At 41.5% G+C, this 26,349-nt stretch overlaps 1 protein-coding gene across 1 annotated transcript; it reads left to right on the top strand.

Moving 5' to 3' along the window:
* The first annotated feature begins 143 nt into the window (after positions 1-143).
* Positions 144-24,558, top strand: fsip1 (fibrous sheath interacting protein 1). The gene is made up of 10 exons (XM_070841752.1): positions 144-403; positions 499-556; positions 666-835; positions 965-1,046; positions 1,144-1,236; positions 2,252-2,391; positions 2,611-2,730; positions 4,981-5,142; positions 15,789-15,941; positions 24,338-24,558. The coding sequence occupies exons 1-10, from the start codon at positions 242-244 to the stop codon at positions 24,437-24,439; spliced, it is 1,242 nt and encodes a 413-aa protein (XP_070697853.1). The 5' UTR covers positions 144-241; the 3' UTR covers positions 24,440-24,558.
* Positions 24,559-26,349: the final 1,791 nt, after the last annotated feature.

The following is a 26,349-nucleotide window of genomic DNA, read 5'->3' as shown; positions in this document are numbered from 1 at the left end:
TACGCTCGCTAGCTGAATCGACTGAAGCGTCAGCTGAGCAGCCTCGATTTCGTCCGGTAGCCATAGTAACAAATGCATAGCTCTATACTCACAACATCCGGGAATGTTTGCGTCCCTGGTTACCGAAAGAGGGCGGAAGTTTGGGAAGTTTATGTTAACAGGTGGTATTACTTAGCCAAAAGCTATTTAATAATAACTGCCAACACCGTGTTGTTGAGAGACAGTTTAAGGAAATCACACTATGGAGATTATCAGAGGCAGTTTAGACGACATTTCCCGACCTGCATCGAGTGAGCAAACAGGTAGCCGTGTGTCGAGCGTGTCATTGCCTCACAGTGACAGAATTTGTCCTGCAGCTGCATTTTCCCTTGTTGTTCTGCCCAACGACGCTGCTGATATTCAGGTAATTTGGTCAAAACGATACATTACAACATTCATGATTACTGGCTGACAAAAACTGATATCATCCAGTGACTTCAGAATACAATTTCCTCGTAGATACAGAGCAGCTCCGAAGAAACTATAATCATCTCCACAGCCAGAGGTCCAGACAAAGGTAGTTCAGACTTCTTTACAATGGAGTAACACTAGTACACTAAGATATAGGATGGTCCCGTTTTAATGAAGTTACCCCACATGGTGGATAATACTTGTGCATCTTTTAGGTCAGGGTCACCTCGATGTTACTGATGAAGAGAATGAAGATCCCAAACTACAGAGCGCCTTTGAGGAAATGAGACGTCTTGATGAAATACTGTCTGCAAAGATCTGCAGAGAAAAAGAAGTGAAGCGTCACAGAAAAGAACTTCAAGCAAAACTCTGGCAAGAGCTCCTGGTACACACGGTCTTTGTATTCACTGTACTCACATGATCAGTTCACTAAACCAGTGTTGTTTTTTGATTTTGAAAAAGTAGTCACTGTCACTTTCGGTGTGATATTATATACTGTGGATTTTTTCTGCAGCAGGGTAAACCTGAAGGTCACTGTGAATGTGCCCATGAAGCTTTGAACACAAGGTTGTTTTTGGCTCTGGAAGCACCCGCTGGTAAGCATGGCAACAGTATACAGATGAGCAGCAGTGTTGAAACATTTAGTACACACAGTCACTGTGAGGCATCTTTAATTATGTTTATATCTTAAAGGGACAGACGAGGAGGACGACGACTTTGTGCTCGTGTTTGAAACCCAGGTTCCCGACTGCGAGCAAAACAGAGACAGACAATACGTGGAGCAAAGTGAGTGAGTGAAAATCAAACATGACAGAGAATGCATAATGCAAAAGGCATATCTCCATAGGGGTTAGTGCTGGGAAGGTTTGTGGTTTGAACCTTGAACATTTCTGAGTAGAGTTTGCATGTTCTCCCAGTGCTTGCGAAGGTACTCTGGCTTCCTCCCACAGTCCAAAGACATGCAGGTTAGGTTAATTGGTGACACTAAACTGCCTGTAGGTGTGCGTCTGAGCATGAATGGTTGTCCGTCTCTGTGGCGACCAGTCCAGGGTGTATCCAGCCTCTCACCCAATGTCAGCTGGGATTGGCCCCAGCCTCCCTGTGACCCTTAAGGGTAAGCTGTATAGACGATGGATGGATGTCTCTGTTGGCTGAAAAACAATGTTATCAATTTTACTTCATAAATTGTACACTTGATGGCGCCATGAGCTCAGGAAACTCAAAGTGGTTGTTTTCCCACTTCATAGTAGGCTGATGCAGACAGTCGTAAACGTACTCAGATATTACAGCAGTTTTCCAGACGTGAATGCATAACAGTTCGCCTGTAATGCATCTCATGAACAATTTCCTGATCAAGATCTTGTAGCTTTTTATGATATAGATCCCCTATGGAAAAAAAAATCTCATTTTCCCCTCAAAACAGCAGCCCAGACTGTGAGGAATTCATTGTGCTGCTCTGTGCAGAGACACTTAAGCCGGTTTCTTGTTATCATGGTGGCCTGAACCTCTTATAGTTTACTTGAAGCATGCTCTTTCAACCCACAATGCCACCTTGCAGGGCTATATTAGAGTAGTCTAATTTTGTACAAATTGTTTAGTTTTCACGCTGTCCCAAGATTATTTAGGCAGCTGCAAACTCCTTGATCACATGGATTCAGATAATAGAACTCACGGTTGAAAAATGACTTCCATAGATACTCTGTGATTTTTCTGTCAGATTTGGCAAATGGGTATTATTAGAGCTCTGACTTATTTTTTCAATATTTACCTCCTGGACTCTAAAGTGTGGCTTTCCTGACAGGTGAAAATAGGCCAGACAGCTCGACAGAATCATTTGAAATAGGCCATGAGGAGACTGTGGAAGAGCAATTTGAAGGCAACCACTGTGGAGCTTCTAAAGGCAAGAATAAACAGAGGGACTTTGTCAAGAGAAACATTGAGGTATGTCAAAGTTCACGTCGGGCCAAATGCAGTGCTGGGGTATATCGTATGACTTGGAGCAAGTCTCTCAACTGTTTGTTTTTCCAGTGGGGAAAATATTTGTCTCTAGTTCAAGAAGAAGACATATTTTTAAGCCTATAAAGCCTAATAGAAATGGTATGCTAATGCTGTTTTTGATTTCTCTTTCTTCTCTTTCTTAAACTTTATGTAATGTATTAGCTAGTGACTGGTGAGGGGTACCAAATGCTTTTGACCCAGGCAGAGAAAGACCGTCTGGCCGAACTCCTCCGTGAAGTAGACGAAGAGGAAGAGGATAGTGCCAGAGGCACAGACGGCGAGGTAGGCTGACATGAAGCCCTAACAGACAACATATGCAGTGGGTGAGCCTCTCTTATCCAAGTTCCTTAATAATTCCCCCTTATGTCCACAAGTCTTTCAGCAGGTGATCCCATCCATTGCTTCTGCTACCAACACTTAGAGCTTATATTCACTTAAAAATAGTGTTTATTATTTACAAAAAGCAAATATTGATTCCATTGTCATGGTCACAGCCTTTTAATACAATCTCTGTAATTAGAAAATGTTTCTGTCATGATCTAATTTGTTGGAATGTGTATCATTATTTAACATTTAGCCTTTCCAGTGGCATTATTAAACACATTGAGTAACCGCAGAATAACACTGGTCAGATATCCATGTTTTGATGACTGCTTGGCAGCTGAGACGGCCTCTGGGCAGAAGCTTCTGTCTCCTCAAAGCAGTTCAGATTATGAACCAGATGTCAAGTGCCATATGCAGTTCACATGGAATGCCGCATGTTATGGATTCAACTTATTATCACATTTTCATAACCATTCCCTCTGTGGTGTTCCTGCCAAGCTCGAGATCGTTCCTATAGCCCCATTATAAGCTACAGTTGCACTCACAGTGAGGGTGTGCTGATAGAGCAGAGAGCCAAGAGACCTCTTGTTTTTCTTTGATGCTTCATCTGAGACCCTGTGCCTCCTGGAACAGTAGACTATTTCACTGTGAACCCACCTACACAGTCCTAACTTCAAATGTTTTTTCCAGGTTTAATTTGCTTTAATAGCCCCTTTGGCAGCTGTGAGGCCAGTTTGAAGTCAGATGGGATGAAGTCTGTTGGGAAACCAAGAGGGAACATACTTACCTTTCACATACGGTTCCATTTAGCTTGACCCCGACAGCTCTGCATCCGTGGGACAGCTTGCCAGGATTTTTTTTTTTTTTTATGACTCGCTGCTCTATTTATGATGTTTGCCTTGACTTTTAGAACAATACTGCAGTAATTGTGGTGGCAGATACCAAACTGAGGGGAGTACAGATGCTCTGGATTTTTTTATTGGCAGGAGGAACGACTTCCTGTTATTGCGAAGACATGCTATCATGAATGGTTATAACGGAGCAAGCACAATATTTATGTCACCATGACTTTGGCAGTGATGTGTCTTTAGTTTGAAGACCTCACCCAGTTCTTGGCAGGATCCCCCAAGACACATCTACCACAAGCTGCTGCTGTTAGCCTCACACACTTTTTTGATATTACTGACTCCTGTCCTAAGAAGCTCCTCACTTTTGCATAGGCTGTAAACAGTAGCAGTCATTAATACTAGAACCTTTTTGTGCAGCAGTAGTGGATGTAATCTCTTTTACTGACATCGACCGTTTATCTATTTTGATGCTGTAAAAAATATTCCATGCTTTCGGCATTTGTAATACACTTATTTGCTAAGATGAGCTAATTGGTCAACACCAAATTATCTTAGCTTATCTCGTGCTAAATACGAAACTAGAGCCAGGTGATGATTATCTTAACGTAGCTTAGCATAAAGGCTGGAAAGAGGGGGATCAGCTAGACTACCTCTGGCCAAAGGTAACAAAATCCCTCTAATATGGCACCTCTAAAATTCACTAATTGCCACCATATGTCTTGTTTAATTAATATGTGCAAACGTGGTATCAATCTTCTCATCTAAGTCTCTATTTATTTATTTATTTATTTATCATTGTTTGTGCCGCTTTGTTTATGTATATCAGTCACTGGTGTACTGGTGTAAATGGGGTTTCAGTCTGGATCAGATTAGATCTGTAAATATGAAAAACACAAATCATTGTCATATGAATTGGTTGATCTCATTAGCAAAATTTTGTTTGTCTGTTCCACCAAGTTGACAGACCCTATGTTTGCTATTGTCTTCTGCCAGTTTTCGTCAGCTCTCGCTCACTGTGTTCACAGGCTACAGCTTAGGCATGAAAGCCCTCCTGCATTCTCTTAGGAGTTCACAACCCTCCCACTGTTTCCCATAGGATATAAACTGGGATAGATGACCACTGTTAGGAATAGGCATTTGACTATATAGTTAGCATGCAGCATGGAGAAGAGTGATCAGCACCCTGTTCATCTTCCAGCAGTGAATACCGCCTGCTGCAGTCAGACTAGTGCCTCACTGTCACAAAGTTGCTAAATAAGCAGTAGATAGATCATGTTTATCGGTGCCTGACTTCAACGCAAAATGAGGCAGGCTTGTTCCCTGAACTCTACGACTTATTCCATGGACTGCTGTCTTCTAGGAGGATATGTGGGCCGTGTCAGTCCTGATAGACCAGGGTTACACCCCAGAGCCCTCTGACCTGGAGCAGCTGAATGACATTGACTCCAAAATCCGCCTTCTGCTTCCTGTCGAAGAATTTCTCTCAGCGCAAAGCTCATACACAGACATTAGCATGTCCCAGGTATGTATCCAACGGCACTACTGTCTACATGGGATTATATCGTTTATATAGAGAACCATTATCACCTTTAGACACAACCCAGCACTGCACTGAGATGAGGTCATCAAGTCTTATTACTAGGTCAGCTCAGCATGGCATCGATGGAAGCATCTTGTAAAATCTTTTGTTATTGACCCTCAGGGAGTCACACCCCTATTTGTAAGAGGGGGAAAAATAGACTTTTGTAAGCTGCTGTAATTCGGAACTGAGGGTTGCCTCATTTTTCCATCCACTTTTCCATATTTCCATATGAAGGCCGTACTGTAAAGCCTCTTGTGCTTTACACAAGCCTTGATTGATTGATATAATATTTTATTGTAACACGTTCAGTTTTTGTCCATTTAGTCTTAGTGTGAAGTGTTTTTTGTGATTCAATGCATGTTTATATGGAATGCACATCCTTTAGATACTGTAAATTGTCTGGCTTTGCACTGTGATCTGTACATCACTACTACATCAGACAGCAGAGAACCAACTTAACAGATATTTATAAATGTAAGAATTTTCCAGGCCTTGTTCTGGAGTTTGGGACTGCTCCTAGACATGAGCTCAGTGAGTTATCACAGGACCTTATCTCACTGTATTTTAAAGGCCAGATGGCATGCTCATCACTTGCATAGACTGTCAGAGGAAAATGATGTTTCTGAAGTCATAAAAACTTTACAACACAGTTTTGAAGAACCTAGGGTGCCCTTTTCTACTATCACTATTGGACATAGACAAGGAAAAACTGCAGTACTTTAACCCCAGTGCTGGAATAGCCCATGATCTATGTCATAAAGTCCAGAATATTTATGTTGCTGGCCTATTTATTTCACTTTCCCACTGTAAATGTACTCAGTCATTGATCTGATGTTGTAAGGAAATGGCAGTAAAATTAAGTTTTTGAAGTCAAAGCACTCAGGCCATTTCTGCTGTGCCCTGCTGTGTTTAAAAGATACCGATTCTCAACATTTCCATTGTCTTGAGTTGAAGGTAGTTTGAAAATTCGATTATGATCAAAGTGGTGTGCAAAACTGTCCATTACATGCACAGCTGAAACCATTAGTTGGTGAGTACATGATCAATAGGCAAACTGTGGGGAGTGTTGAGATGAAGACATGACTTACTGCCACTGGAAACTCCCAAATTTTCTAAACTGATATTTCCGCTAGTGGTAATGGCCAAAGTGATGTGAAGGGTGAATGAGCGAAACACTGTTGTTCCTCGATAACTCTGACTGACTGTTGTTTTAAGTCAGACTCCCATGACAACTCCCTTACGCTCTCCCTGCATGATGCCAAGTGGACTTTTGGCCAATCGTACAAAACGGTGATATTACTGGGCAGCTGGGTGTGTCACTTTGTGTGACCTACCCCCCGAACCGTTCCCACCCTTTAATCATCTTGCCTGGTTAAAAGAGTTTTTGGGAAAGCAAAACTCCCCGTCATCCATCCATCATCTGCTCTCCATTAGTGCTGAAATGGCTAATGCAGGCCTTCCTTTTCAAATGATGTAAAATATGAATTAAACAATGATACAAAGCATTTGTCTCTCAAGTAACTCCAGATGACTCACCTTTAGGTCGGTTGCATGGCGCACAAATTGTAAATTCACTGTATTTTAGTGTTTTTCATGCAGCGTATGAAATAAAAAATGAAAAGTTGGTGAATACCACAACTGTATGGCTTGAAAAGAAACCGTTTCCTCAACCTTACTATTGTGGCATACAGAATATTAAAGATAGACTGCACTGACTGTAAATCTCTTTCTGGGCCAGTCATTCCACATCAGTGCTCATAAATCCTAAAGGTGGTCATAAAAGTAAATATGCTTTTGTTTTGCGGTTACCTTTCTTCTCAGTAGCTTGCTCCGATACTACTTTCTAACTGAAACCATTTGGATGGTGAAGCAAGTACCTGCTTGTTTGCCTACTAGACAGTGTCTAATGTACCGTACAAGACCATCATATCTCTGTTTCCACATCACTGAAACAGTTTTTCCCTGTGACACTAAATCACACCCTAGCTTTCTGCGTTTGTCTCTTGTTTTCTCTTGTTGTTAGATTGATCATCTGTCACGTTTTACATGGAAGAGAGGGAGTTATTCACCTCTCCCCAGTGAGCACTCGCTCATACAGGATCAGTCACGGCTTGAATCTGTGACTTCAGAACTTGGCGGCACTTTTCCCCAATAAGTCTTGATTGATATTCTGAGGAAGAAGCCGTCCTGACATTCCTGTGCAGTCACCTTAGGAGTCTCTGCCTCCACTTGAGCCTGCAAGGGTGGATACAGCCTGTGAGGCCTGGCACCGGCAGGGATACTGCCGCAGGGGAGAGTCAGCCCCCCATCAGAACCTAATTACAGAGCCGGTGGAGGTAAAGGAGTGCCAGCTCCAGAAAAGGAACAAGGCTTTCCCTTTCACATGCAGAAAGGCTTACTGCATCTACAGTAAAGCCTACTGTATGCTGGCTAGGAAGACCAGTAACCCATATTTTTCAGCCAATCATCTACTTGTACAGTACATTTTTGTACAAAAATGTATGAAAGTGTACTTTGTACATTTTTGCACAGGAAAAAAAAAGAAGAAAATGTCTTTGGGGTGGTCACCTGTGGATTCTAGGTTTTAGACTTGCATGTGTAGCGATAAAGCACACATCACTGCGCTGGGACCAGCTATTTGCTGCAGCGTTCTTTCTCTGTCTGTATCTATAAGGCAGTGCAGTGGCAGGTGCACATTTAACTGTACTGACTGAATGATAAGGCATGGAATAATCCATGTCATAATGCCACAAACCACAGGATCAGTATTGGTGGAAGTGTGGTATCACTCATCATATGGTCACACTGTGAGTCATGGTAAAAGCCTCAATGAGAAAAAGCTTTGTGTTCTTTGCCTCTGGCTCCTTTTTGATGATATCTGATGATAGGGAAAAAAGGTCAGGTAGCTACAAACCAAATCTTTGAACAGTGTTTTCTTTGATTGCTGTCAATATTGTGCTTATGACGGCATTTCTCCTTTGGCTTTGGCGTTCTTCATTTTCTCCCCTCTTCCCAGGCTTTGGCCAAAATAGCCTTTCTGTCATTAAAGCCATCTGTTGGCACATAGAATTAATGTACAGTGCACCCCTCCTACTGTACCACTGTGTGGTAATGCCTGCACCACCCACAGTTTGAAGCCAGAAGTGGGGGGGTTCTGTCATGAGAATTAGCTGCTGTTGGGTGTTTGGTGACATGGGTGTGTTAGTGTTTGTGTGTGAATGACACAAGTTATTCTGTCAAATGTGGGTTTATTTTTTTTGGAAAGTGTGGTTACAATGAAAATTAATAAATGGCATTACACAGTATGGTTCTCAGTCACTGTCCCACTATATCTGACTACATCGGATCCCTCCCCCAATCAACAGGGCTTCAACTCCTCCTCTGTGTGTGCTTAGTAACTCCAGCTGTGTTTTCTGTTGTGTATCGGTTGGCTATATTTTGATGTAAGACCATGAGGTCACTTAGTCACATTGTGTGGTTGCTGATGAGCACCCATGATTTTAAGTACAGTGAATGTTAAGTGAGAGAGCAGAGTTTTGGGCAGCAAACGCCCTTTTGACCAACACAATGCGGTCGGCAGATAGTTAGCAAATTTATCCTGTTCGGCCCGGTCATGTAATTAAACAGATGTGGAAAAGCTTTGGTCATGTTACATTCGTATGAAATGTAGGTTAGCTCTTATTTTACATCATCAAATGTAAGCTGTATTCATGATAGAAAGTCAGGACACCAGCTGACCTTCACATTGTCTGAATGTTCAGAAATGTGACAAAAAATAAAGCCAGAGCGAGAAAGTTTAAAAAAAAAACCCAAACCAGAACAATGTGTTTCTCTTTAATAGCGATGACAGCAGGAAAACACATATTATTGTCTGTCCCGAGGAAGAAACTGTCCTCTCTGGAATACAATGTTCATATCCCCGGTGAAATATTGAAAATATTCTAATTCACAACAGAAACTGATGTGACAATATTTTATTCCCTACCAGTGGCTGAAGTCCATCACTCAGCATGGATCAACTTAGCAGTGCACGGATGTGTTTTTTTTTATTATTAGCATGAAAACATTGAGATTTACTCATTTTAATTTAAATGTTTGGAAATATGAAAAGCCTTTAAATCATAGTATCATCTTTTGCAGCCTTTGTGGCTTACATAGTCTGCAGGAGTATCTCTACAGCTGCATGGGGAGAACTGAGATGTCAGGTTTGTGGCATGCTTGGGTATTTTCACAAGGTTATCTTGGCTAAAAAGAATAGACTCCACACCCTTTCCCCACCCTATAATTCCTATGAGACCCATTTTATTGTCTTCTTATAAACGCCTCTCCCACTGGTGTTATCCACAGCAGCAGTTGTGTTAAGTGGTTTAGAGAGGTTTTTTCCCTGCCATGGTTGAGATTTAACTTTCGACTGTTCCACTCATTATGAGACTCTATAGTGGATGATTCAGTAACAACAACACTAACAATAAACAATACTTAAAATAATCTCTAATCTCCTGTCCCTATGATCCAAATTAAACAACATAAAAGCAATTTAGAGTATTATCGCAACCGACTATTCTGTGTATTTTAATACGTTGCTGAAGTTGGCATTTGTCCAGTTGAAAATGTTATAACTTGAGCAAAATGTTCGCAATTTTTGGACACAGCCATGCCAGCTGTTAGCTTGCAGACTATTTTTTTAAGCATCACACTGACAATGCACACAGCCCTATATTTTATCTCTCACACTTGAAAAAGCACCACCTCCCTATGACTTTTAGCAGCTGAAATCTAGGTCACATATTGTGCTTGACGATACACAGCATGTGACACTGGGGGCCATGAAGTGCAAAAAGATGCTTGGACATTTCTTCCCTCCAGATGCTTCTGATAAATATTTAACATGGTCTGCTTCTTAAGCTCTTTGTTCAAATTTGTTCTGTCTGTGTCATTATTTGGCAAACACCAAAATAATTTTGTATTAGCAAAGAGATGCTGGGTGGAGAAGGTGCTTGGAGTCTGTTGGACACAGTAAAAGCCATAGACTGAGGTACTTACAATGATTTGGAGAGATCAGAAATATAAGATTTTGTTCTACAACCAGAACAGTGAAAACTTTAAATGGATCAAACATTTTTCAACCTTTGATTGATCTTCAGATGATGCTAAGATACAGAGAACACACGGGCGGTGTGACTATTTTGACCCAGTATCAAATTCAATATGCGTTTTTGATCATAAGCCGCAACAGGAGGTTTTGATCTGTGCAACAGTGATTACTCCAGACCACCCTCAGTTCTCAGTTCTGAAAAAAAAAAGAAGTATAAAGTCCAGATGACCCTCAAGTGAATCTTCTAATACTTCAGGAATGTTAAGCAATCACCAAGTCATCTACCACAGATCCAAATACTGATGTAAAAACATGACCTCTGGAGGGGAAAAAGACAACTTGGATGCAAACAAATTTCATATCTGGGACATTTTTTAGATGGTGATATACAAACCCTCACATGGTCTCTCATGGAGCAGTATTAGACTGATTTGTGGTCTAACTTTCCTGTGGAGGGGAAGGAGTTACGGTGTGAAGAGTTAAATGATACCTTAGTGAAAGTTGTGTGTTGCATGGCCAAAAGCATTTTTATGTATTACCTCGCTAACCTAAGATTCTGCATGCACCTAGGTATATAACATGTATGGCCGACATCTGTGCTACAGTACCTCTGCCTCAGACAGGTCATAGCTGGGTAAAATGTCAGTCTGAGAAAGAAATATGAGGAAAAGGGAGAAGTCAAGAGACTCTCAGCCATAGCTTCCGAACAGCTCTCACAGGGAGCGCTCGTGGCAAGGCATGTGGACAGGCCTTGGCAGGTAGCCTGGGTCCACGTGGCACAGCCAGAGCTCCTACTATACTACAGATTTGCTGAGAGACAGAGATAGAGAGAGACACACACAGGCACAGAGAGAGAGAAAGAAAGGAACGGGCTGTTCTGACCAACACCAGTCATCTCTAGGTGAGTCAGCATGGCTGGCACCCTTTCATCGTGAAAGCACTGTCCTCTTGCCATGTGTAGCCAAACGTCGTCATAAGGACTTACACTTAGTTACCACTAATCAGGTGAATCTTTTTGTGAAGCTTATAATGTTCACTTTTTGTTGACACAGTGTTAGATTCATAATGTTTTCTAAGCTGCAGCTGGAACCGTATTGTAGCGTATTACGTAGTATTGAAAAGCATAAATGGAATGGATTTTCAAAGTAATGCACATCAGAGCAACACCACACTACCACTAACTACAAAATTACAAAATGAAAATACTGTGGATTTGAATCAGAGCCTCAGTCATAATCTTTTAAAAGATAGGAATCATTGCTGGACTATTGATGAAACCACCAAATAAATTGATAATTGATAACAGAAACACGCTATTGTCATTACTTAAAGTAGCCTGATTTTTAATGACTGAGTGACTTAATGTGACTGACAGACATTTTTAATATAACAAAAGCCCTCACAGTCAAGGCCAATGAGCCACTTTGTGGCTTCTGCATGCTAAACCAAACTGCTGTTTGAAATATGGGCTAGTGTCCACATCACGTAAGTGTTTTGCAAGGAAAAACCAACTGAGTGGTTTTTCCTTTGTTGGTTTATTGTTGTTATTAACTCTTTGCATCATGTTTGCCTCTGAGGCCTCTGTTTTCCTTCCTACGATGTGTAGCTTTTCTGTCTGTTTTTGGACTTAGCTAGTTTGAAAAAAGCATAAAGAAGTTGAAGAACTGAAAAGAGGACACGTTGAATGAATGCCTTTGTTTGGAATACGCAGTAGCGTTTAAGATTTTAGTGTTGACACTTCCTTGGATTAGCTGCCTCAGAACATGCTGTCTCTGTTCAGCTTGTCTTAAATGTGTGAACGGGGTCGTCAAGCACTCTCAGCAGTTACTGGCCTCCTAAACACCTAATTCCAATCTAAGAAGGAACCTGAGGCGAACAGTGGGCGTAGTATATGATACACACTTCTACATAAGGGTGACCTTGACATTTTTCCTGTTTTCTTGCTGTTTAGAACATGTATCTGAGAATGTGTCTACATGAGAGGATTCAGCTGTTGTATTTGGCAAAATGGCACCACAGATGTAACCCACCGTGGAGCAGAGAAGAGGCCCCTGGCTACTAACGTCAGTGGCTCCCTCCATTGTGTAACAATGTTTTAGTTAGTTTTGTTATGACGGGATATGATTATGTGTTCCTATGATTATATGTTAATGGGAACATAGCACACTCAGTATTTTTGAATGTTAGGCATCCAAGATTTGTTTTGAATTATAAACATAAAACCATCAACCTCTGCAGCTGTTTAACACTTGACAACCTCAGGGTGGAATGCATTACTTCTATTTGAAATGATACAGCTGATGAGAGGACATCACTGTGAAATGCGTGCTTTAGCCGTCTGAAAGTACTACAAATGACCACTGATTTTGGTTTTACTTATGGCAATTGGCAAATTGTTCTTTTTGTGGGAAAGCATGATCTGAACCATAAGGACAGCTTCTCAGGAGTTGTTACATCATGCACGGATGAGTCTTTTCTCTTTTGTAATAACAGTTATCCTGCATTCAAGGTGAACCTGGCAGGCAGCATAATACGCTGCATTTACAATGCTGCGCTTTACATCAACTCATTGACATTCCATCGATAGGCTGACATACTTTTCTCTTAAAAGATTACCATGTTTGACATGTCTTTTATACTTCACGAAAACAAAGTCTAGAGCTCTGTGGCCTCCCAGCGGCCTTGTGACTCTGATGGGTGACCTGATTATCTGAGGTCTTCAGCTGCATGTCAAGTGGCTACTCCAAAAGGAGCCAATTACCAGCATTTTGCTGATGCTCAGATAAGATGATCCCCGGTCTCTCTCCCCTGCTCAGTTTGGAAGTCACTCAGTCTAACCTCACACATTGCTGGAGAAACACAAATACTGTAATGTATTAGAACAATCTCTGGAGTCTATTAAGGTCAAGAAACATTATTCCCCCAGTCTTCTGAAAGAAGTGAATCATGACGACAGTTTGACTGGCACAAGACACCAATGTGCTGTTTACCCTTGCCAAAGCCTTGGAAATGGATCTAAACGTGTTTATCATCACTCATTTATTATTTCCTGCCTAATCGCTTATATATTCAGAAACACTGTAGACAAAGTACGGCAAATAATAAGCTATAGGCTGAAGAGTCTTTAATGAAACTGAAAATCAACCGTGTGTCACTTTAACACTTCTCACACAGCTTTCAACTATCACTTGTCAAAGCAACTACATGTTCACATACAGTATTTCAATCTCATCTCATCAAACCTGTTTTATGCTCAAACACGAGAACTATTATGTGCAGATGAACCTTGAACACAGCTGGAATGCCTCCTGTGTTAAAATGCCTTAAGAGTGGAGTTAAATGATTTTGACCCCATGAACAGCATTGTGAAAACATCTCCTTACTGGTTTCAGTAGAAGACAGAAAAGGGAATCTTTGGACTTAAAGAAGGCTGTGAGGTGTCACTTGGCTCCGTAGTAGTATTGTATGTAAAAACTATGAAAACCTCCAAGCTTTGTTTGATTTTCCTTTGTTATAATTAAGCTGATACAGATTGCTACTACAAAGAGGAAAATCAGGGTCCAAGACAGTGATACAACAAGGCAGTGAAAGCCAGGGCAGATGATGTGTAATTTAAGGACCATCTATCTTTGTTGTAATTAGGGTCAAATGTTTACACAAAGGGACAATGAACTGTTACGCTAACCAGAATTCATAGGGTGTTAATTAGCCACAGAGAATTGGTTTAATTAGAAAATATGTGACACATGTGCCAAATTAATTCAGACTTTGGCCAGTGATAGCTTTATCATCCCTAAGCCCTGCAAACAATTTTAAAGTTTGCAGTCTATAGTTCTTGAAAAATAGGGCAGCGGTCGTTTCCAAATTAAATAAACTGTTTCTCCCAAAGATTTGGGCTTTTTTAGAAACATGCATTTAGTGGTGTGAGGACGGTGGTAAAGCTAGACTTTAATTTTTATTTTTCCTGGTTGGAATGTTGTATTTCTCACTCTGGTGCATGACAGGAGTCTGATCCCGTAGTGGTCCTGGCTTTTGTAGTCTGGACGAGGGAGGCTTAACCAAAGGGCTCCAGTAACGACCACTTAAAAAGAGGCTTCACATAGAAGCTGTCATTATTTCCCTATAGACATAGACAGAGGGCAATGGTAGGTGAGGCCACACACAATTGGGAAAAGTCTTAGAATATTCTTGCCAAGATTTAGATATAAAAGTCGTACCGGTTCCAGACAGTTGTCTAATATCTGTATGAATGTAATATGTGATATTTGTTGAGTAAGCATGTCTGTTTTTCTTCTTAACAAGGCAAGGGCAGAGGCATTCATTCATTTTTCTCAACATACTGGCTGAACTTGACTGAACTCCCTTCCTACCCTGGGTTTAACTAAGATTACATCCTATCATAAATGTGTCATAATAGATTTAGTAACTCAGGTTTTGAGTTCACAATTTCTGCTAGATCCCACTGTCTCCAGTAACCTACCATTTCACAGTACACTGGTCCCTATTGAGATGTCGACATTTTATGAAATATCCATCAATTTCAACATTATTAGATCATGCATACGCCTGCCTGGCATCCAGGCTAACCAAGAGAGATGGAGATTTCAACCACACGGTGCTGGACTAACACTCCAAAACAGCCCTGCGGTTGGCAGCATCCTCTCAGAACCAACAATCTTTAAGCCTAGCTGCTGCTTTTAGAGAGAGGCTGTGTATTTTTAGAGGTCAAAACATGACCCTAACACAGGTCAGTCACTGGTCAGTGTCTACAGTATTGTTCATCTTACCATGTTTTTCCACCCGTTCCACAACTACGCTAGCTTTCCAGCACCCAATCTTCACCGCACTACATCTGCAGAAACTAGTCCTCCATCGTAGCGTAGGGTTTCAGTATCCGCAAAGAATTACGACCTGTTTAAATATTTGACATCATGTGTCATTTGAATGGGATGACAATGAAAAAGATCCGTCCTGTGGTCAGAAAGACAAGCCTCTCACCTATCAGCTCTCTGTGGATGGTCCTCCAGGCATGACTCACCCATTTCTTCTTGATCCTTTTTCAGAGTTTGCTTTGAAGGCAGCTTGCGGTTCATTACGTCAACCCAGCGCACGTGGATGCCATAAATGTGTCATTTATGTTGGACCCCGTGTGGACTGTAGCCGAGGTGTTGAACTTTCTCAGGTTTAATAATGATGGCTGATTTTACACTGTGGTGTCTGTAAAAAGCAGAAAAGAACTATTGGCGTGCAACTCCACATTTTTAGGGCCTAGCACAGTGATTACATTTGAGCAGAGATAACCATACTGTAACTCAAGAATTTTGGAGGAATGGAAAACTTTACCATAAATGAATTGTGATGAACTTTAATATGGGTTTGACCCCCATTTAAATGGAATGAAGTGCAGCTCTAGGAGAGCACCCAAGCACGCCCACATGTGAGATGAGTTGTTTGCTCCCCATGAGAACCGGTCATGTCTGTTGTGTGTCAGGGCCGTGGCTCAGAGGTTGGCTCAAAGTGCAGCGGGGACCCGCAGCCAGGAGAGAAGGTCCTGCAGGATATAAAGGAGAGGAGAGGGCAGGAGAGGCGGCTTCAAGAGATCCAACAGCAGCTGGAGATCCTGGGCCAGGGCCAAGAGATGACTGTGAGTTCAAAGCAGCTATGTTCAATCACCCACACACACACACACACACACACACACACAATTCACACAAGCACTTACATCCATACACTGTCTGTGCTGTGCATTATAACACTCCTTGGAGCTTCTAGTGGCAGACACGTATGTGACAAATTATTACAAGCACACAGCTCATTTTCAGTCATTCTCACAAGGGGAATATGAAATCATGCATTATTTGTGTCTCTGCAGGCCCATATTTTTTCTCCATTTTCCTTCTCTCACTTTGTATCACAGTTTGCAGTAAAGTAAACTGCACGTTTTGACTCACATTTGTTTTCAGTGCTGATGCTGGATGTCTTTCTCTTCTTTGCTTTGCACCCATGTTTTGATCAGAGGCCGAGGATGGTCATTTACTCCACTGATTGCCTTTTGTCCTCCACAGTGTTTCATTGCTCTCTAGCAATTGTTGCTGAGATTTGATGTCCACAGTGCTCCCTAGAAACCATTCAGCTCTGTCTGCTTTTAGGAGCCTCTGCAGAGTTACAACCAGCAGACCTCTTTCCCCAAACCCTGTAGCTAAAGGCACAACACAGGAATGTAAGAAGAACAAAGGTGGATAGCGCTGATTTCTGCTTCTTCTGACATTTATGACTTTAAATTTTGTGCGAAAGGACTTCATCATTGTTCAAATGTGAAGCTTCTCCCGGTCTTGTGCAACAAAACTACCTGTTTGCTTCCTCACGGCGCTGCTGCTTTTACTTCGCCAACACGTCAGTTCTCACACGGATGAACCACAACATGATGTATAAATGCCTAATTTAAACATAAAAGATCCCCCTCTTGCTCACAGACAGTGAGGTAGTAAAAACATTATGTGGCAGCCACACCCTTACATCAAACAAAGCACCGTGCCATGCAACCCAAACCTACTCCTGCTCTAATTAAGGAGGCATAAATGGAATTTTTTTGCTTATTAAGCTCCATTTTAGGAAACCGTTCTCTCATTTTGATCACAAAACATCAAAACCACTAGTCACTTAACTACTGGTGTAGCTAGACAGTCTTTACATTTAGCTGTGTGTCACTGCATTTTATATACTGTCACTAATAAACGAACCAAGCGAATGTCTGCAATGTATACAGCACACTCACTGTGTATATTCTTAGTGCCACCGGGCTTGTTTTGTGGTTAGAAAAGATTTATTTGTATGGAATTTGTCTGGGAGGGCATGCTTAAACAGTTTCACACAGCTGCAGTATACTCATAAAGTTAATTTGTGTAACATCCGTAACTCAAACTTCTTCTCACAGACTTTTGGTGTGTATCAACTCTGCAAGCTTTGTACTTAGTTCTTTGGTCATTTATAAGAGCATGATAACTGAGAGGAGATCGATTTATGGAAAGAATTCATCTTTTGTAGTGTTGTATTGAGCAATTAAGTGAAAATCAGAGCAATTCAACGAAGGCCACCATCTTTTAAGATGAAGCAAGTGTTCCTCAAAATTCTACCAATACTTTACTATTAAAATGTACGTCCTTCTTTTGAGAGTTAGATGAGAAGATTGATTGGTGCTCTTACGTCGGTACAGTAAATACAGAGTGAGAGCCAAGAGGTGGTTAGTTTAGCTTAGTATAAAGAGTGGGAGCAAGGGGAAACAGCTGGTCTGGCTCTTTTCAAACTTCAAAAATATGTCTACCAACACCTCCACCTAATCAATATGTTGTATTTCATCTGTGCACACAGAAATAAGGCTAAGCTAAGCTAATGGCCTCCTGGTTCCAGCTCCATACATAACACACGGGCAAGCGAGTGGTATCAACCTTCTTATTTAACCCCAGGCAAGCAAACAAATACATGTATTTCCCTAAATACTAAATTATTCTTTGAAGTAGTAGCATTTGTATTTGAATTAAAATACTAAGAACTTTGTATCTGAAGCATTTCAATTATTCTTTGGCTTTAGTAGTCCCCCTTTTAGCATACGTAGCCCCAGTTCATCAACAGTGAACCACTAATACTGCCTCCTATGAGGTAATATCATTCATTCATTTGGAATGATTTTTAGAATCTAGTCCAAAATGAGTATGTAAGCTATGAAACCCACCCGGTGGCCTAGATATTCCTATTTGTTTCTTTGTCTGTCAAACCTTTTTAAGAAGTAGAGTCTACTTAATGATGACGAGTTAGGAAATGAACATTGAATTCCAGAGAGGGAAGCTAACGTAAGAAGATGACTATGTCAGGATGGATTGGATATTAGATGTTTTCCCTCCAGATGGGAAGTATGTTGATCTATGTTTATTTTCTGGCCTGCCGCTGGGGTGTACTACCTACTGTAGCGGTGAGTACAGATTCTCTGCTCTACTTCAGTTTGATTGATTCCAGTGTGTGATGTTAAGAACTCATGTGTTTGACTGGAGATCTCCTTGATTTACCTTTTTACAGTGATTTATTTAACCAAAAGCTGTGTTGCGTTGGATTCAGATCTGAGACTTGTAATTTTGTGCGTCATCTCTCCTTCTCCTTTCTCTCAATCCGAATAACCCTCCTATTCCAGTGAAATTCAACGCTTTGCCAAAGAATCTCTCCTCTCACCTTTGATTTTCCATTATTCTGTCCGCTGTTCATAATATTTGTCTGTGTACTTTCAGTATGGCCGTCATTGTTCTCTGTTAATGATGAACAGGAATTATAGTGTAACTCAAAGAAGAAAACATTTCCCGAAAGAGGAGTTAACATAAGTTCAACGTGTTTTTTTCAGCTCTTTAGAGTTAAATCTGTGATCACTTGCTTATCCAGTCCTCGTTTTCCTGCAACCTCATTTGGCTTCATTCCTAGATCAACTACGAAAGGAAGGACAATCCCAACATTTACACTAAGGCAGGTTGCTTCCAGCAGGGAGACTTGGTCTAATCAGGTCAACATCATCAAACAGTTTCTCTTTATATGCTTTATATGCTTTTTGTGCAACAGCGTTGCCATATGTTTTGGACCAGCCACAATTGAAGGCATTTTATCTGATTTCAAGAATCGGATTTTGGGAGATTACATCACTGTAAATCCACATTTTTTGTGAAAATAACAGTTTTTCATCTCTGATGGAATTAATACAACATCTGTCCAGATTTATGTCTCTACACTAGCTTTAAGCACATTTAGAATACAATATATTTAGTTTTCAATTCTTGAACTAACTTCTTAGCTATGTAATGTGTTGTTGGATGATAAAAGTTATATTAAAACCACAAAAAGTAACTATGGCATCCTAGAATGATACAAAAATATCTGAATACAACTTGTAAATAGAATTAAGTAAGAGGAGCAGAGCAGGTTATTAGATGAACACACACTCATGACAGGTCTGCATTGGCCTGAATCTGTTCACTGTTCAGGCTTTGCTGAGCCCCATTGTTGTGCCAACTCCTGCAGTTGTGAAACTACCGAGGCTGGTCAGATTTGGCAGGAAAGACGGGCCATGAAGAAAGGGGATTCTCTTTCATGGCTACTGGCTGTTAGCCTTTGGCTTGTTACGCTCTTTGCTACTTTATGATCTCCTGAAATAGAGACAGCTTGACAAAAGGGGTTCTCCACAGTAGTCTGCTTTTCTTGAATAATCATGGCCGTAGACGTTTTTTGTTATAATGATGTTAATTGCGTATAGAGAGATGTAAACCACTCCATATGCTGCGGCACCGAAGACTGTTGTTGTTAAACCTCTCCTAAAAAAGTTTAGATTCATCTCAAAAATCTAAAACTTAAATTTGAATTTTCATCTCAAGAAAATGATGATGATGCAGTTTTTACACCATATTTTTCCATCAAAGGAGAATAAAGCTGTTTTTGGACATATTTCTGTAAACAATGTCTACTGTGAGTCTCTGAGTGGGTGTTCACCATCCACATTGTCTGGCATTTGACAAACTTGTTGTTTTTTTCTAACGTTGATGCCTTCACAGTGATGTCAGTGGTGCACTACAGCAGAAAATGGGCGTAGTGAGTTGAATGGGAGCACATAGAGTGCAATGAATAGAATTCTTCCTCCTATATTAGTGGAGAAGTGGCCCCCGGGTCTGTGGCCGATAAAGCTGAGGTATGTGACTGAAGTCAGTGACCTTGAAAGTTGAGCAGCCCACACTTGTGGTAAACCGGTTCTGCACCCTGTGTGTACAGGAGCCAACAGTGGGCTGTACAGAGGTGGTGGTCCATTTCGAGGCAGATAGCTGGAGGGCAGGAACAATTTTGGCTTTGTCAGACTCATCTCCAGGTGTGAAACTGATACAGGAGAGTGGCCAAGAAGCTTGATCTTTTACCAGAGGTTAGCGGTTCACCCACCCTGCTGTTGTTTGTTGGGAAAGGAACGGGACTCCCCTGTCTGGAGGGCAAACAGCACAGTGAACTCACCGACACCGCTGCTGCTGCTATTCAAATCCACAAGGAGGGGGAATGAAGTGACAAATGGCAGTGCACAAAGTCAAAGTGAAAGAGGTTTTCCCTTACACTTACTTTCTCTACACATGGTTTTGTGTGGCTACAGGCCAGACTGAGACAGATACTCTAAAGCCTGCTAGGCCTGGATAGCAGGTGGGAGAGCAAAAGCAGTGTGAGATGTGTGGAGCAGTAATGCTGGCGTTCTGACTATAACTATCAGACATATAGGGCTTGAGGATTTCTTTGACTCTAACTTTATCTTCTCCAAGACTTTCCTGATGAGTCAGTTGTGAACGATGCAAATCTTTTGTAAGAATGAAAGGCAACCAATGTTTCTAAGGTCAAAGCTGCTCTTATCAGCTGTGTGAATCGTAATAAAATGATCTAATAATGTGTCAGGCCCATGTCCTCGCTGATGAGTTGTTGTTCCGTCTCAAATCAGTCGAAATGTGCACAGCAACTCTCTGAGCAGCAGGGAAGCAGGTAGTGAGTGCGTTTTAACAGGTCATCCTAATGAATATGTATGAAGTGTCAGTAAATGCCATTCTTCCATTGATATTTCTTAGTATTGTGAGTATAACTTAGGTGATAGTATACTGTCTTTCCATAGAGCTGTCTAACCCCCCCCAACTTTCCCCATAGGAATTGTCAGTGTTAAACCAATCTATAGATTCTCCACCTCCAGCTTATATTTCACATGTTTATGCCAGAGGACGTATGTCTTGGAATAACTCCAAAACGTAAAGTGTAAACCAAGTGTAGCAGCTGCAACTGCACGCTTCCTTTGACAAAAAACAAAAAAACAAAGTAAACATTATGTATTTATATCCTCTTTCTCAGTGTGCTAAATGCATGTTTGCACAAAAGCCACACTTGGAAGTTTCAAAACAGAAGCTTGTCCAGTTTTGACACAAGTTTTATCATCTCCCACTCTGCTCATCCGCTTCCATATGGAATCAGTCTGATAAAAATGCTGTGTTTACAAACTTCCAACCAGGCTCAACACTGTTGTTCCTGTCTCAGTGATAACTCAGTGGAAGAAGGCTACTCTTCGGAACCACTTCAACCAAACACATCATGTGTTTTCTTTGGAAAGCTCTCCTTTATTCTCAGCTCTTTATTCTGATGCTTACTGAAATGGATGTGGTGTCTGCTGAGAAGCCTTTGACTGTGAAGAGCTGACGTTTCTGTAACACTTTGGTTTAACAGGCTGTGTGGAGAGTAGGCAGACAGTCAGACAGACAGGAAAACACATATCGGTCACCCACAGACACCCTTGGCCTCTTTAGTTTTGAGGGCACCTGAGGTCAGATACTTTTAAAGAGTCACAGCATTTTGTCACAGCAGTAAAAAAAACTGCTCCACTCTGCCATCTATGTTTCTCTCCTCTCTGTAGTAAAGTCTAAATTGTAGTTCCCATGTCCAAGACGGCTGGTGCTGGTTAAAGGCATTTTTTGGCCATTAATACTCCAGCCAGTGGGGCACGTTTTTATTGCCCCATTCGTGAACACTGACTGCCTGTAATTGATCAGTGAATTTTCCTTTGCCTAATGTCTCAAGTTGCAGTAATGGCTCACTTATATTTGTGCAAATTTATGTTACAGTTGCCATTCCAAGCAAATCATTTTTTCCTCTATGTCAATCATACCTATTAAAACCTCCTGGAGAATAAACATGGAAAGGAAGTCCAGTGTATCCATAAACCTACCAAGTGTAGGACTAGTTTATCCATATCATTACATGCATGCACAAAACTAAACACATGCCATATATAATGGCCTTTATTCATCTCCCGCCACTCTTTAGAGGTGAAGGTCAAGTCCACAGGCAAAGGGGCCATGTCTCTTACTACATGCATGTCAAAGGACAAAAACATGCAGTGCTGCAGGAGGCATAGAGGCTGGAATGTGTCCATGGTGCCTGTGGTCTCCTGTCTATAGGTAGGAGATGATGTGCAGCGTCTGGGTAATTGCAGGGGTCACAAATGAGTAACATGGCCCAACCTGCCATGACCTAGGGGGTGTCATTACACTTTGAACATGGACAGGATTGTCTGGTAGAGATGTATATCAGCAACTGGGTCCTGTTGAGGGGCTGCAGAGTTTCAGAGGGTGGTCTGTGTGGCTGGTCAGAGGAGGAATACAGATGATCGATGAAGAGTATTAGCCTCAGCTAGTGGGGATAGATGAGACACAGGAATGTGATTTTGTCCAGAGTGACTCAGCGGGATGTGGGGAAGAGGTGAAAACAACTGCATGAGCATAATTATCTCTCTGTCTCAGGACAGAGTGCCTGAGACGGGTCACACTGTGATGCAAGCTCTAATTTTTCTGACACCCAAATTTGATTACAGGTTTGCACTTGGCTGCTGTAGCATGTAACAAAATATGTATAAATGTATAAAGTGACAGTTTGAGGAATTTTGATCTGATCTGATGAACGACACCACTCTCGGGTCTGAACACTAAATATGAAGCTAGATCCAGCAGCCAGTTAGCTTAGTTTAGCATGAATGGAAACAGCTAGTGTTATTCTGTCCAAAGGTAACAAATCATCTGACACCCATCTATAACTCTCACTTCACTTCATATCTTGTTTGTTTAATCTGTGTAAAAACAAGATAAAACTAGTCAGCTGTTTCCCTGCACTTTCCCCTTTTGTACCAAGCTTAACTTGTTAGCTTTGCTTAGCACAGCCACAGCAGACAGCTGTTTTTTTGCAAAAGGCTGTGATAAACACTCCTACTCCCCAGCACCAAACAACTGACACATAAGTTAGCAATTATCTAGTGAACATAATGGAGCATTTAGCAACTAAAGAGCCACACGTTTTCCTCGGGAGTTGGTAGAGACCAAAACGGAGCTAAAAGGAGCATTAATGTTGGACTTTGTCAGATGGAGTGTCAGGAGGAGCTATATTGACTTCATAAGGTGATAATATGTGTGAACATTTAATACCTCCGTAAGGGTGGCATCAGGATCAGGGACAGAATAACTGGATCAGGACATCCCTTCTTTGAGACCAGAGATATTCTCTTCAGTGTAAGATGACAGTTATTAACATGAGTGCACACACTGAGAGAATGATGACAGCGATTACTATTCAGGCCGGAGATTTACCGTCTGGCTTTCCTGGACACGGTTTTGGGATAATACTCATGTCATGAAACGTAATGAGTTGCTATCATTGGAACAAATCAAATGGTGACTTCCAGCTGTCTAAACAAAGTACAGCATTCTCACACCAAGAGATGGCAACTGTCTGCGAGCACTCGTGCATAGTAAATGAGTCATGTGTCACCTTATTATTATGATAAAGGAATTGAAAGTTTACATAGCCAAATCATTTTTGATTTGAGATCAGACATTACAGTTGCCAGATAACACATCACTTCTATGAATAGATATCGACATTTATTTAAATTCCGAGCCCTTTTCATCATAACCCAGTTTTCAAAAGGTTGGCTTCCCTCCTTGAACTCACATACACTCCCAGAAGGCTGCCTGTGAGGAGTCTGACTTATCAGTACAAAAACAACAGTTATATCCAACTGGAAGTGTTTTTTTCCCGGACAGCTTCCAACTAGGCACAGGGTACAGCTGCAGCAGTGAGGTGTAGTATTATAAACTGCCGCTGTTATCACAGGTCATGCATTAATACAATAGATAGTCTGGATTTGTCAAGAACTGAGTTTAAAGTCTAGCGAAGGGTGTTAGTAATGGAAACACATTTAGGAAGGAAACATTTGGAAGATATCAAGCTGAAAAATATTCTGTCATCACTTCAGTAGTGTAAGGGGACATGTGACCTTGATGCTGCCTACTCTACGTTTCTGATTGGTTGCTACTAACTGGGTTTCTGTGTGCACGCACATCTGCACGTATTCCTCACTTCACACTTTGGTTTTATATGCATTTAACCCTACAGTCTAAAATCATGTGTATATTTTCGAAATCACGCATACATTATGTTTGTGTCTTCCTGCAGAACGAGTCACCAGACCTCACTGAGGAGCAGTTACTTAGTCTGCTGGACGAATGTGAGCTGACCGAGAGCTGGATCCAGGATCTTGAAGCATTGAGACCTTAAAAGAAGACTCAGACGGACGTGATCCATCTGAGCGTCTGCTGTCAGAGTGGCCATCAAAAGATGCATCATTGCTGGGATGTCACCGTCAGGGAAAGATGACGTAAATATCAACATATGTAATTCACTCAGATTGTCAATAGGACACTGCAAAGCTTTAAGATGTATTGAGACATAATTAACCTGTCTTGTCTACAGTAATATAAACTGATTATGAACATGCATCACAATATGTCAACGATACTTTTATCCTAATTGGTCTCCGCGTTTTCAATATGCAGCTGGATTACGTCCCATTGTTTTTATTTGTGTTTATGGCCCTGCATGAGGAAACAGAGCAGCGGGGCCACCCTTTGTATTAACCTAAGTATCATAGATGAGAACAGAAAATTGCCGTCATTAAATCTAATAACCGGGTACAGTGGCCACAGAATGTTCTTCTGCACACATAAACACTCAGCCGATAGCAGCGGGTCTGTGGGGTGAAGGCTGAACACCACATTGTATTAACTTTAAGCCCAAATAAAGCTCTCCCCTTTGAAATATAGTATGTCTCTGCTAGTAATGTGCGGCTGCTGTTAATAAGGACAGAGGGATGATGTGTGCTCCGCAGGAGTGATAGTCAGATCCACTTCAGCTCCCAGCATTCCTTTCATTCCTGCTTCTATAGGTGATCTTCTCCAGAGTGGGTCAGATTAGCAGGATCCTCTGAAATTGGACCCTTTGTGACCTTTCTCCAGCTTAATTTTCACTTAAAAAATGGGATTCTGCTGACAAAAGATGGTCAGCTTTGAGAATTATGCTTTTAGGATTGTTTGGGAGATTTGTGGAGCTGTTGACACGGTTCCTTTTTGCTCCTGCTTGCACAGTGTGAGTTAGCAAGTCTGCACCTGGCTGACCTCAGCACAGAGGTCCTGTCTTTCCTCTCTCCTGGCACTGGACACCTACGGGCCTGTTCGCCTCAATCTTCACCTCACCCACACATTCTGACCCCGTCTTAACGGCAGGAATTATCTTACATTCCTCTGGGCTGAAAACACGTCGGCCAGGTGAGCCTCCAAGGTCAAGCCACAACGAGAGCCCCCGTATCAGTGAAACCTGCAGCGCTATCTGTCAGGGAATCTTAACAAACACCTCAGCACAAGAGCACACACAAACACCTTTCAGACTGACTGCATAATTCATACGTAATTCTTTACTAATTTAATACATTTGCAATAATTTCATAGGCACATATGCAGCACATGTAGCATTGTTGTCCATTTTACAAATACCATCTATATAATTGATACAATATATTTTCAGTGGGGGAGATATACTGCTCATTTGGGGTAATGGAAACACAGTGAGCTCAGTATGGGAAGAATGAGGTCACTTCTAATGTAAAGAGACCTGCGGCACACTGAGACTGTCTGGGTTTTCTGGCGCGACCCTCACTGGTGCCTTAGATTACAGCTCTTTCTGGCCCTGTGAAAGATCTCACTTAGCAGTCTGAGTTCTGTTTTCTGATGATATACTGGTGCAGGGCCTTACAGCATGGAATTTTAAATGTACACTCTCACTGGCTGGAGCGGACCACAGTCATAATTTAAGTTCACTTCCCCAGTTCGGTGCAAAATTCCATATGTCTATCTCTCACGTGGAGTTTTGTTGTTTGAAGGTGTAAGGAGATGCCTGTGTAATGTGTAATCAGATCTGTGTGGATGTGCTGTTTACGAGGGTTATACTTCATGTCGAGTTTTCCTGCTGTCGACTCCCGAGGATACTCCCTTTCTCCGAGGCTTCACTCGACTCAACTAATGGATTCCAGTCGCTTGACACAGCATGGCCCGGCTCCCTTTGGTTTTCTAGGAAGAAGACCTCAGTCAAAGGAGATATGGAGTCCAAAAATCACTGAGAAAAAAACATGAGCT

Source organism: Pempheris klunzingeri, chromosome 13, assembly GCF_042242105.1.
Source record: "Pempheris klunzingeri isolate RE-2024b chromosome 13, fPemKlu1.hap1, whole genome shotgun sequence".
Lineage (NCBI taxonomy): Eukaryota > Metazoa > Chordata > Actinopteri > Acropomatiformes > Pempheridae > Pempheris > Pempheris klunzingeri.
The sequence above is the reverse complement of the archived record's forward strand: the minus strand, read 5'-3'. Positions and strand labels throughout refer to the sequence as shown.

What these genes read in the sequence shown, in the direction of transcription:
- fsip1 (XM_070841752.1), top strand. Translation starts at nt 242, where the DNA reads ATGGAGATTATCAGAGGCAGTTTAGACGACATTTCCCGACCTGCATCG. An exon ending in GGCTCTGGAAGCACCCGCTG is followed by an intron (nt 1,047 to 1,143) that starts GTAAGCATGGCA and finishes TATATCTTAAAG; the next exon opens with GGACAGACGAGGAGGACGAC. An exon ending in CAGACAATACGTGGAGCAAA is followed by an intron (nt 1,237 to 2,251) that starts GTGAGTGAGTGA and finishes CTTTCCTGACAG; the next exon opens with GTGAAAATAGGCCAGACAGC.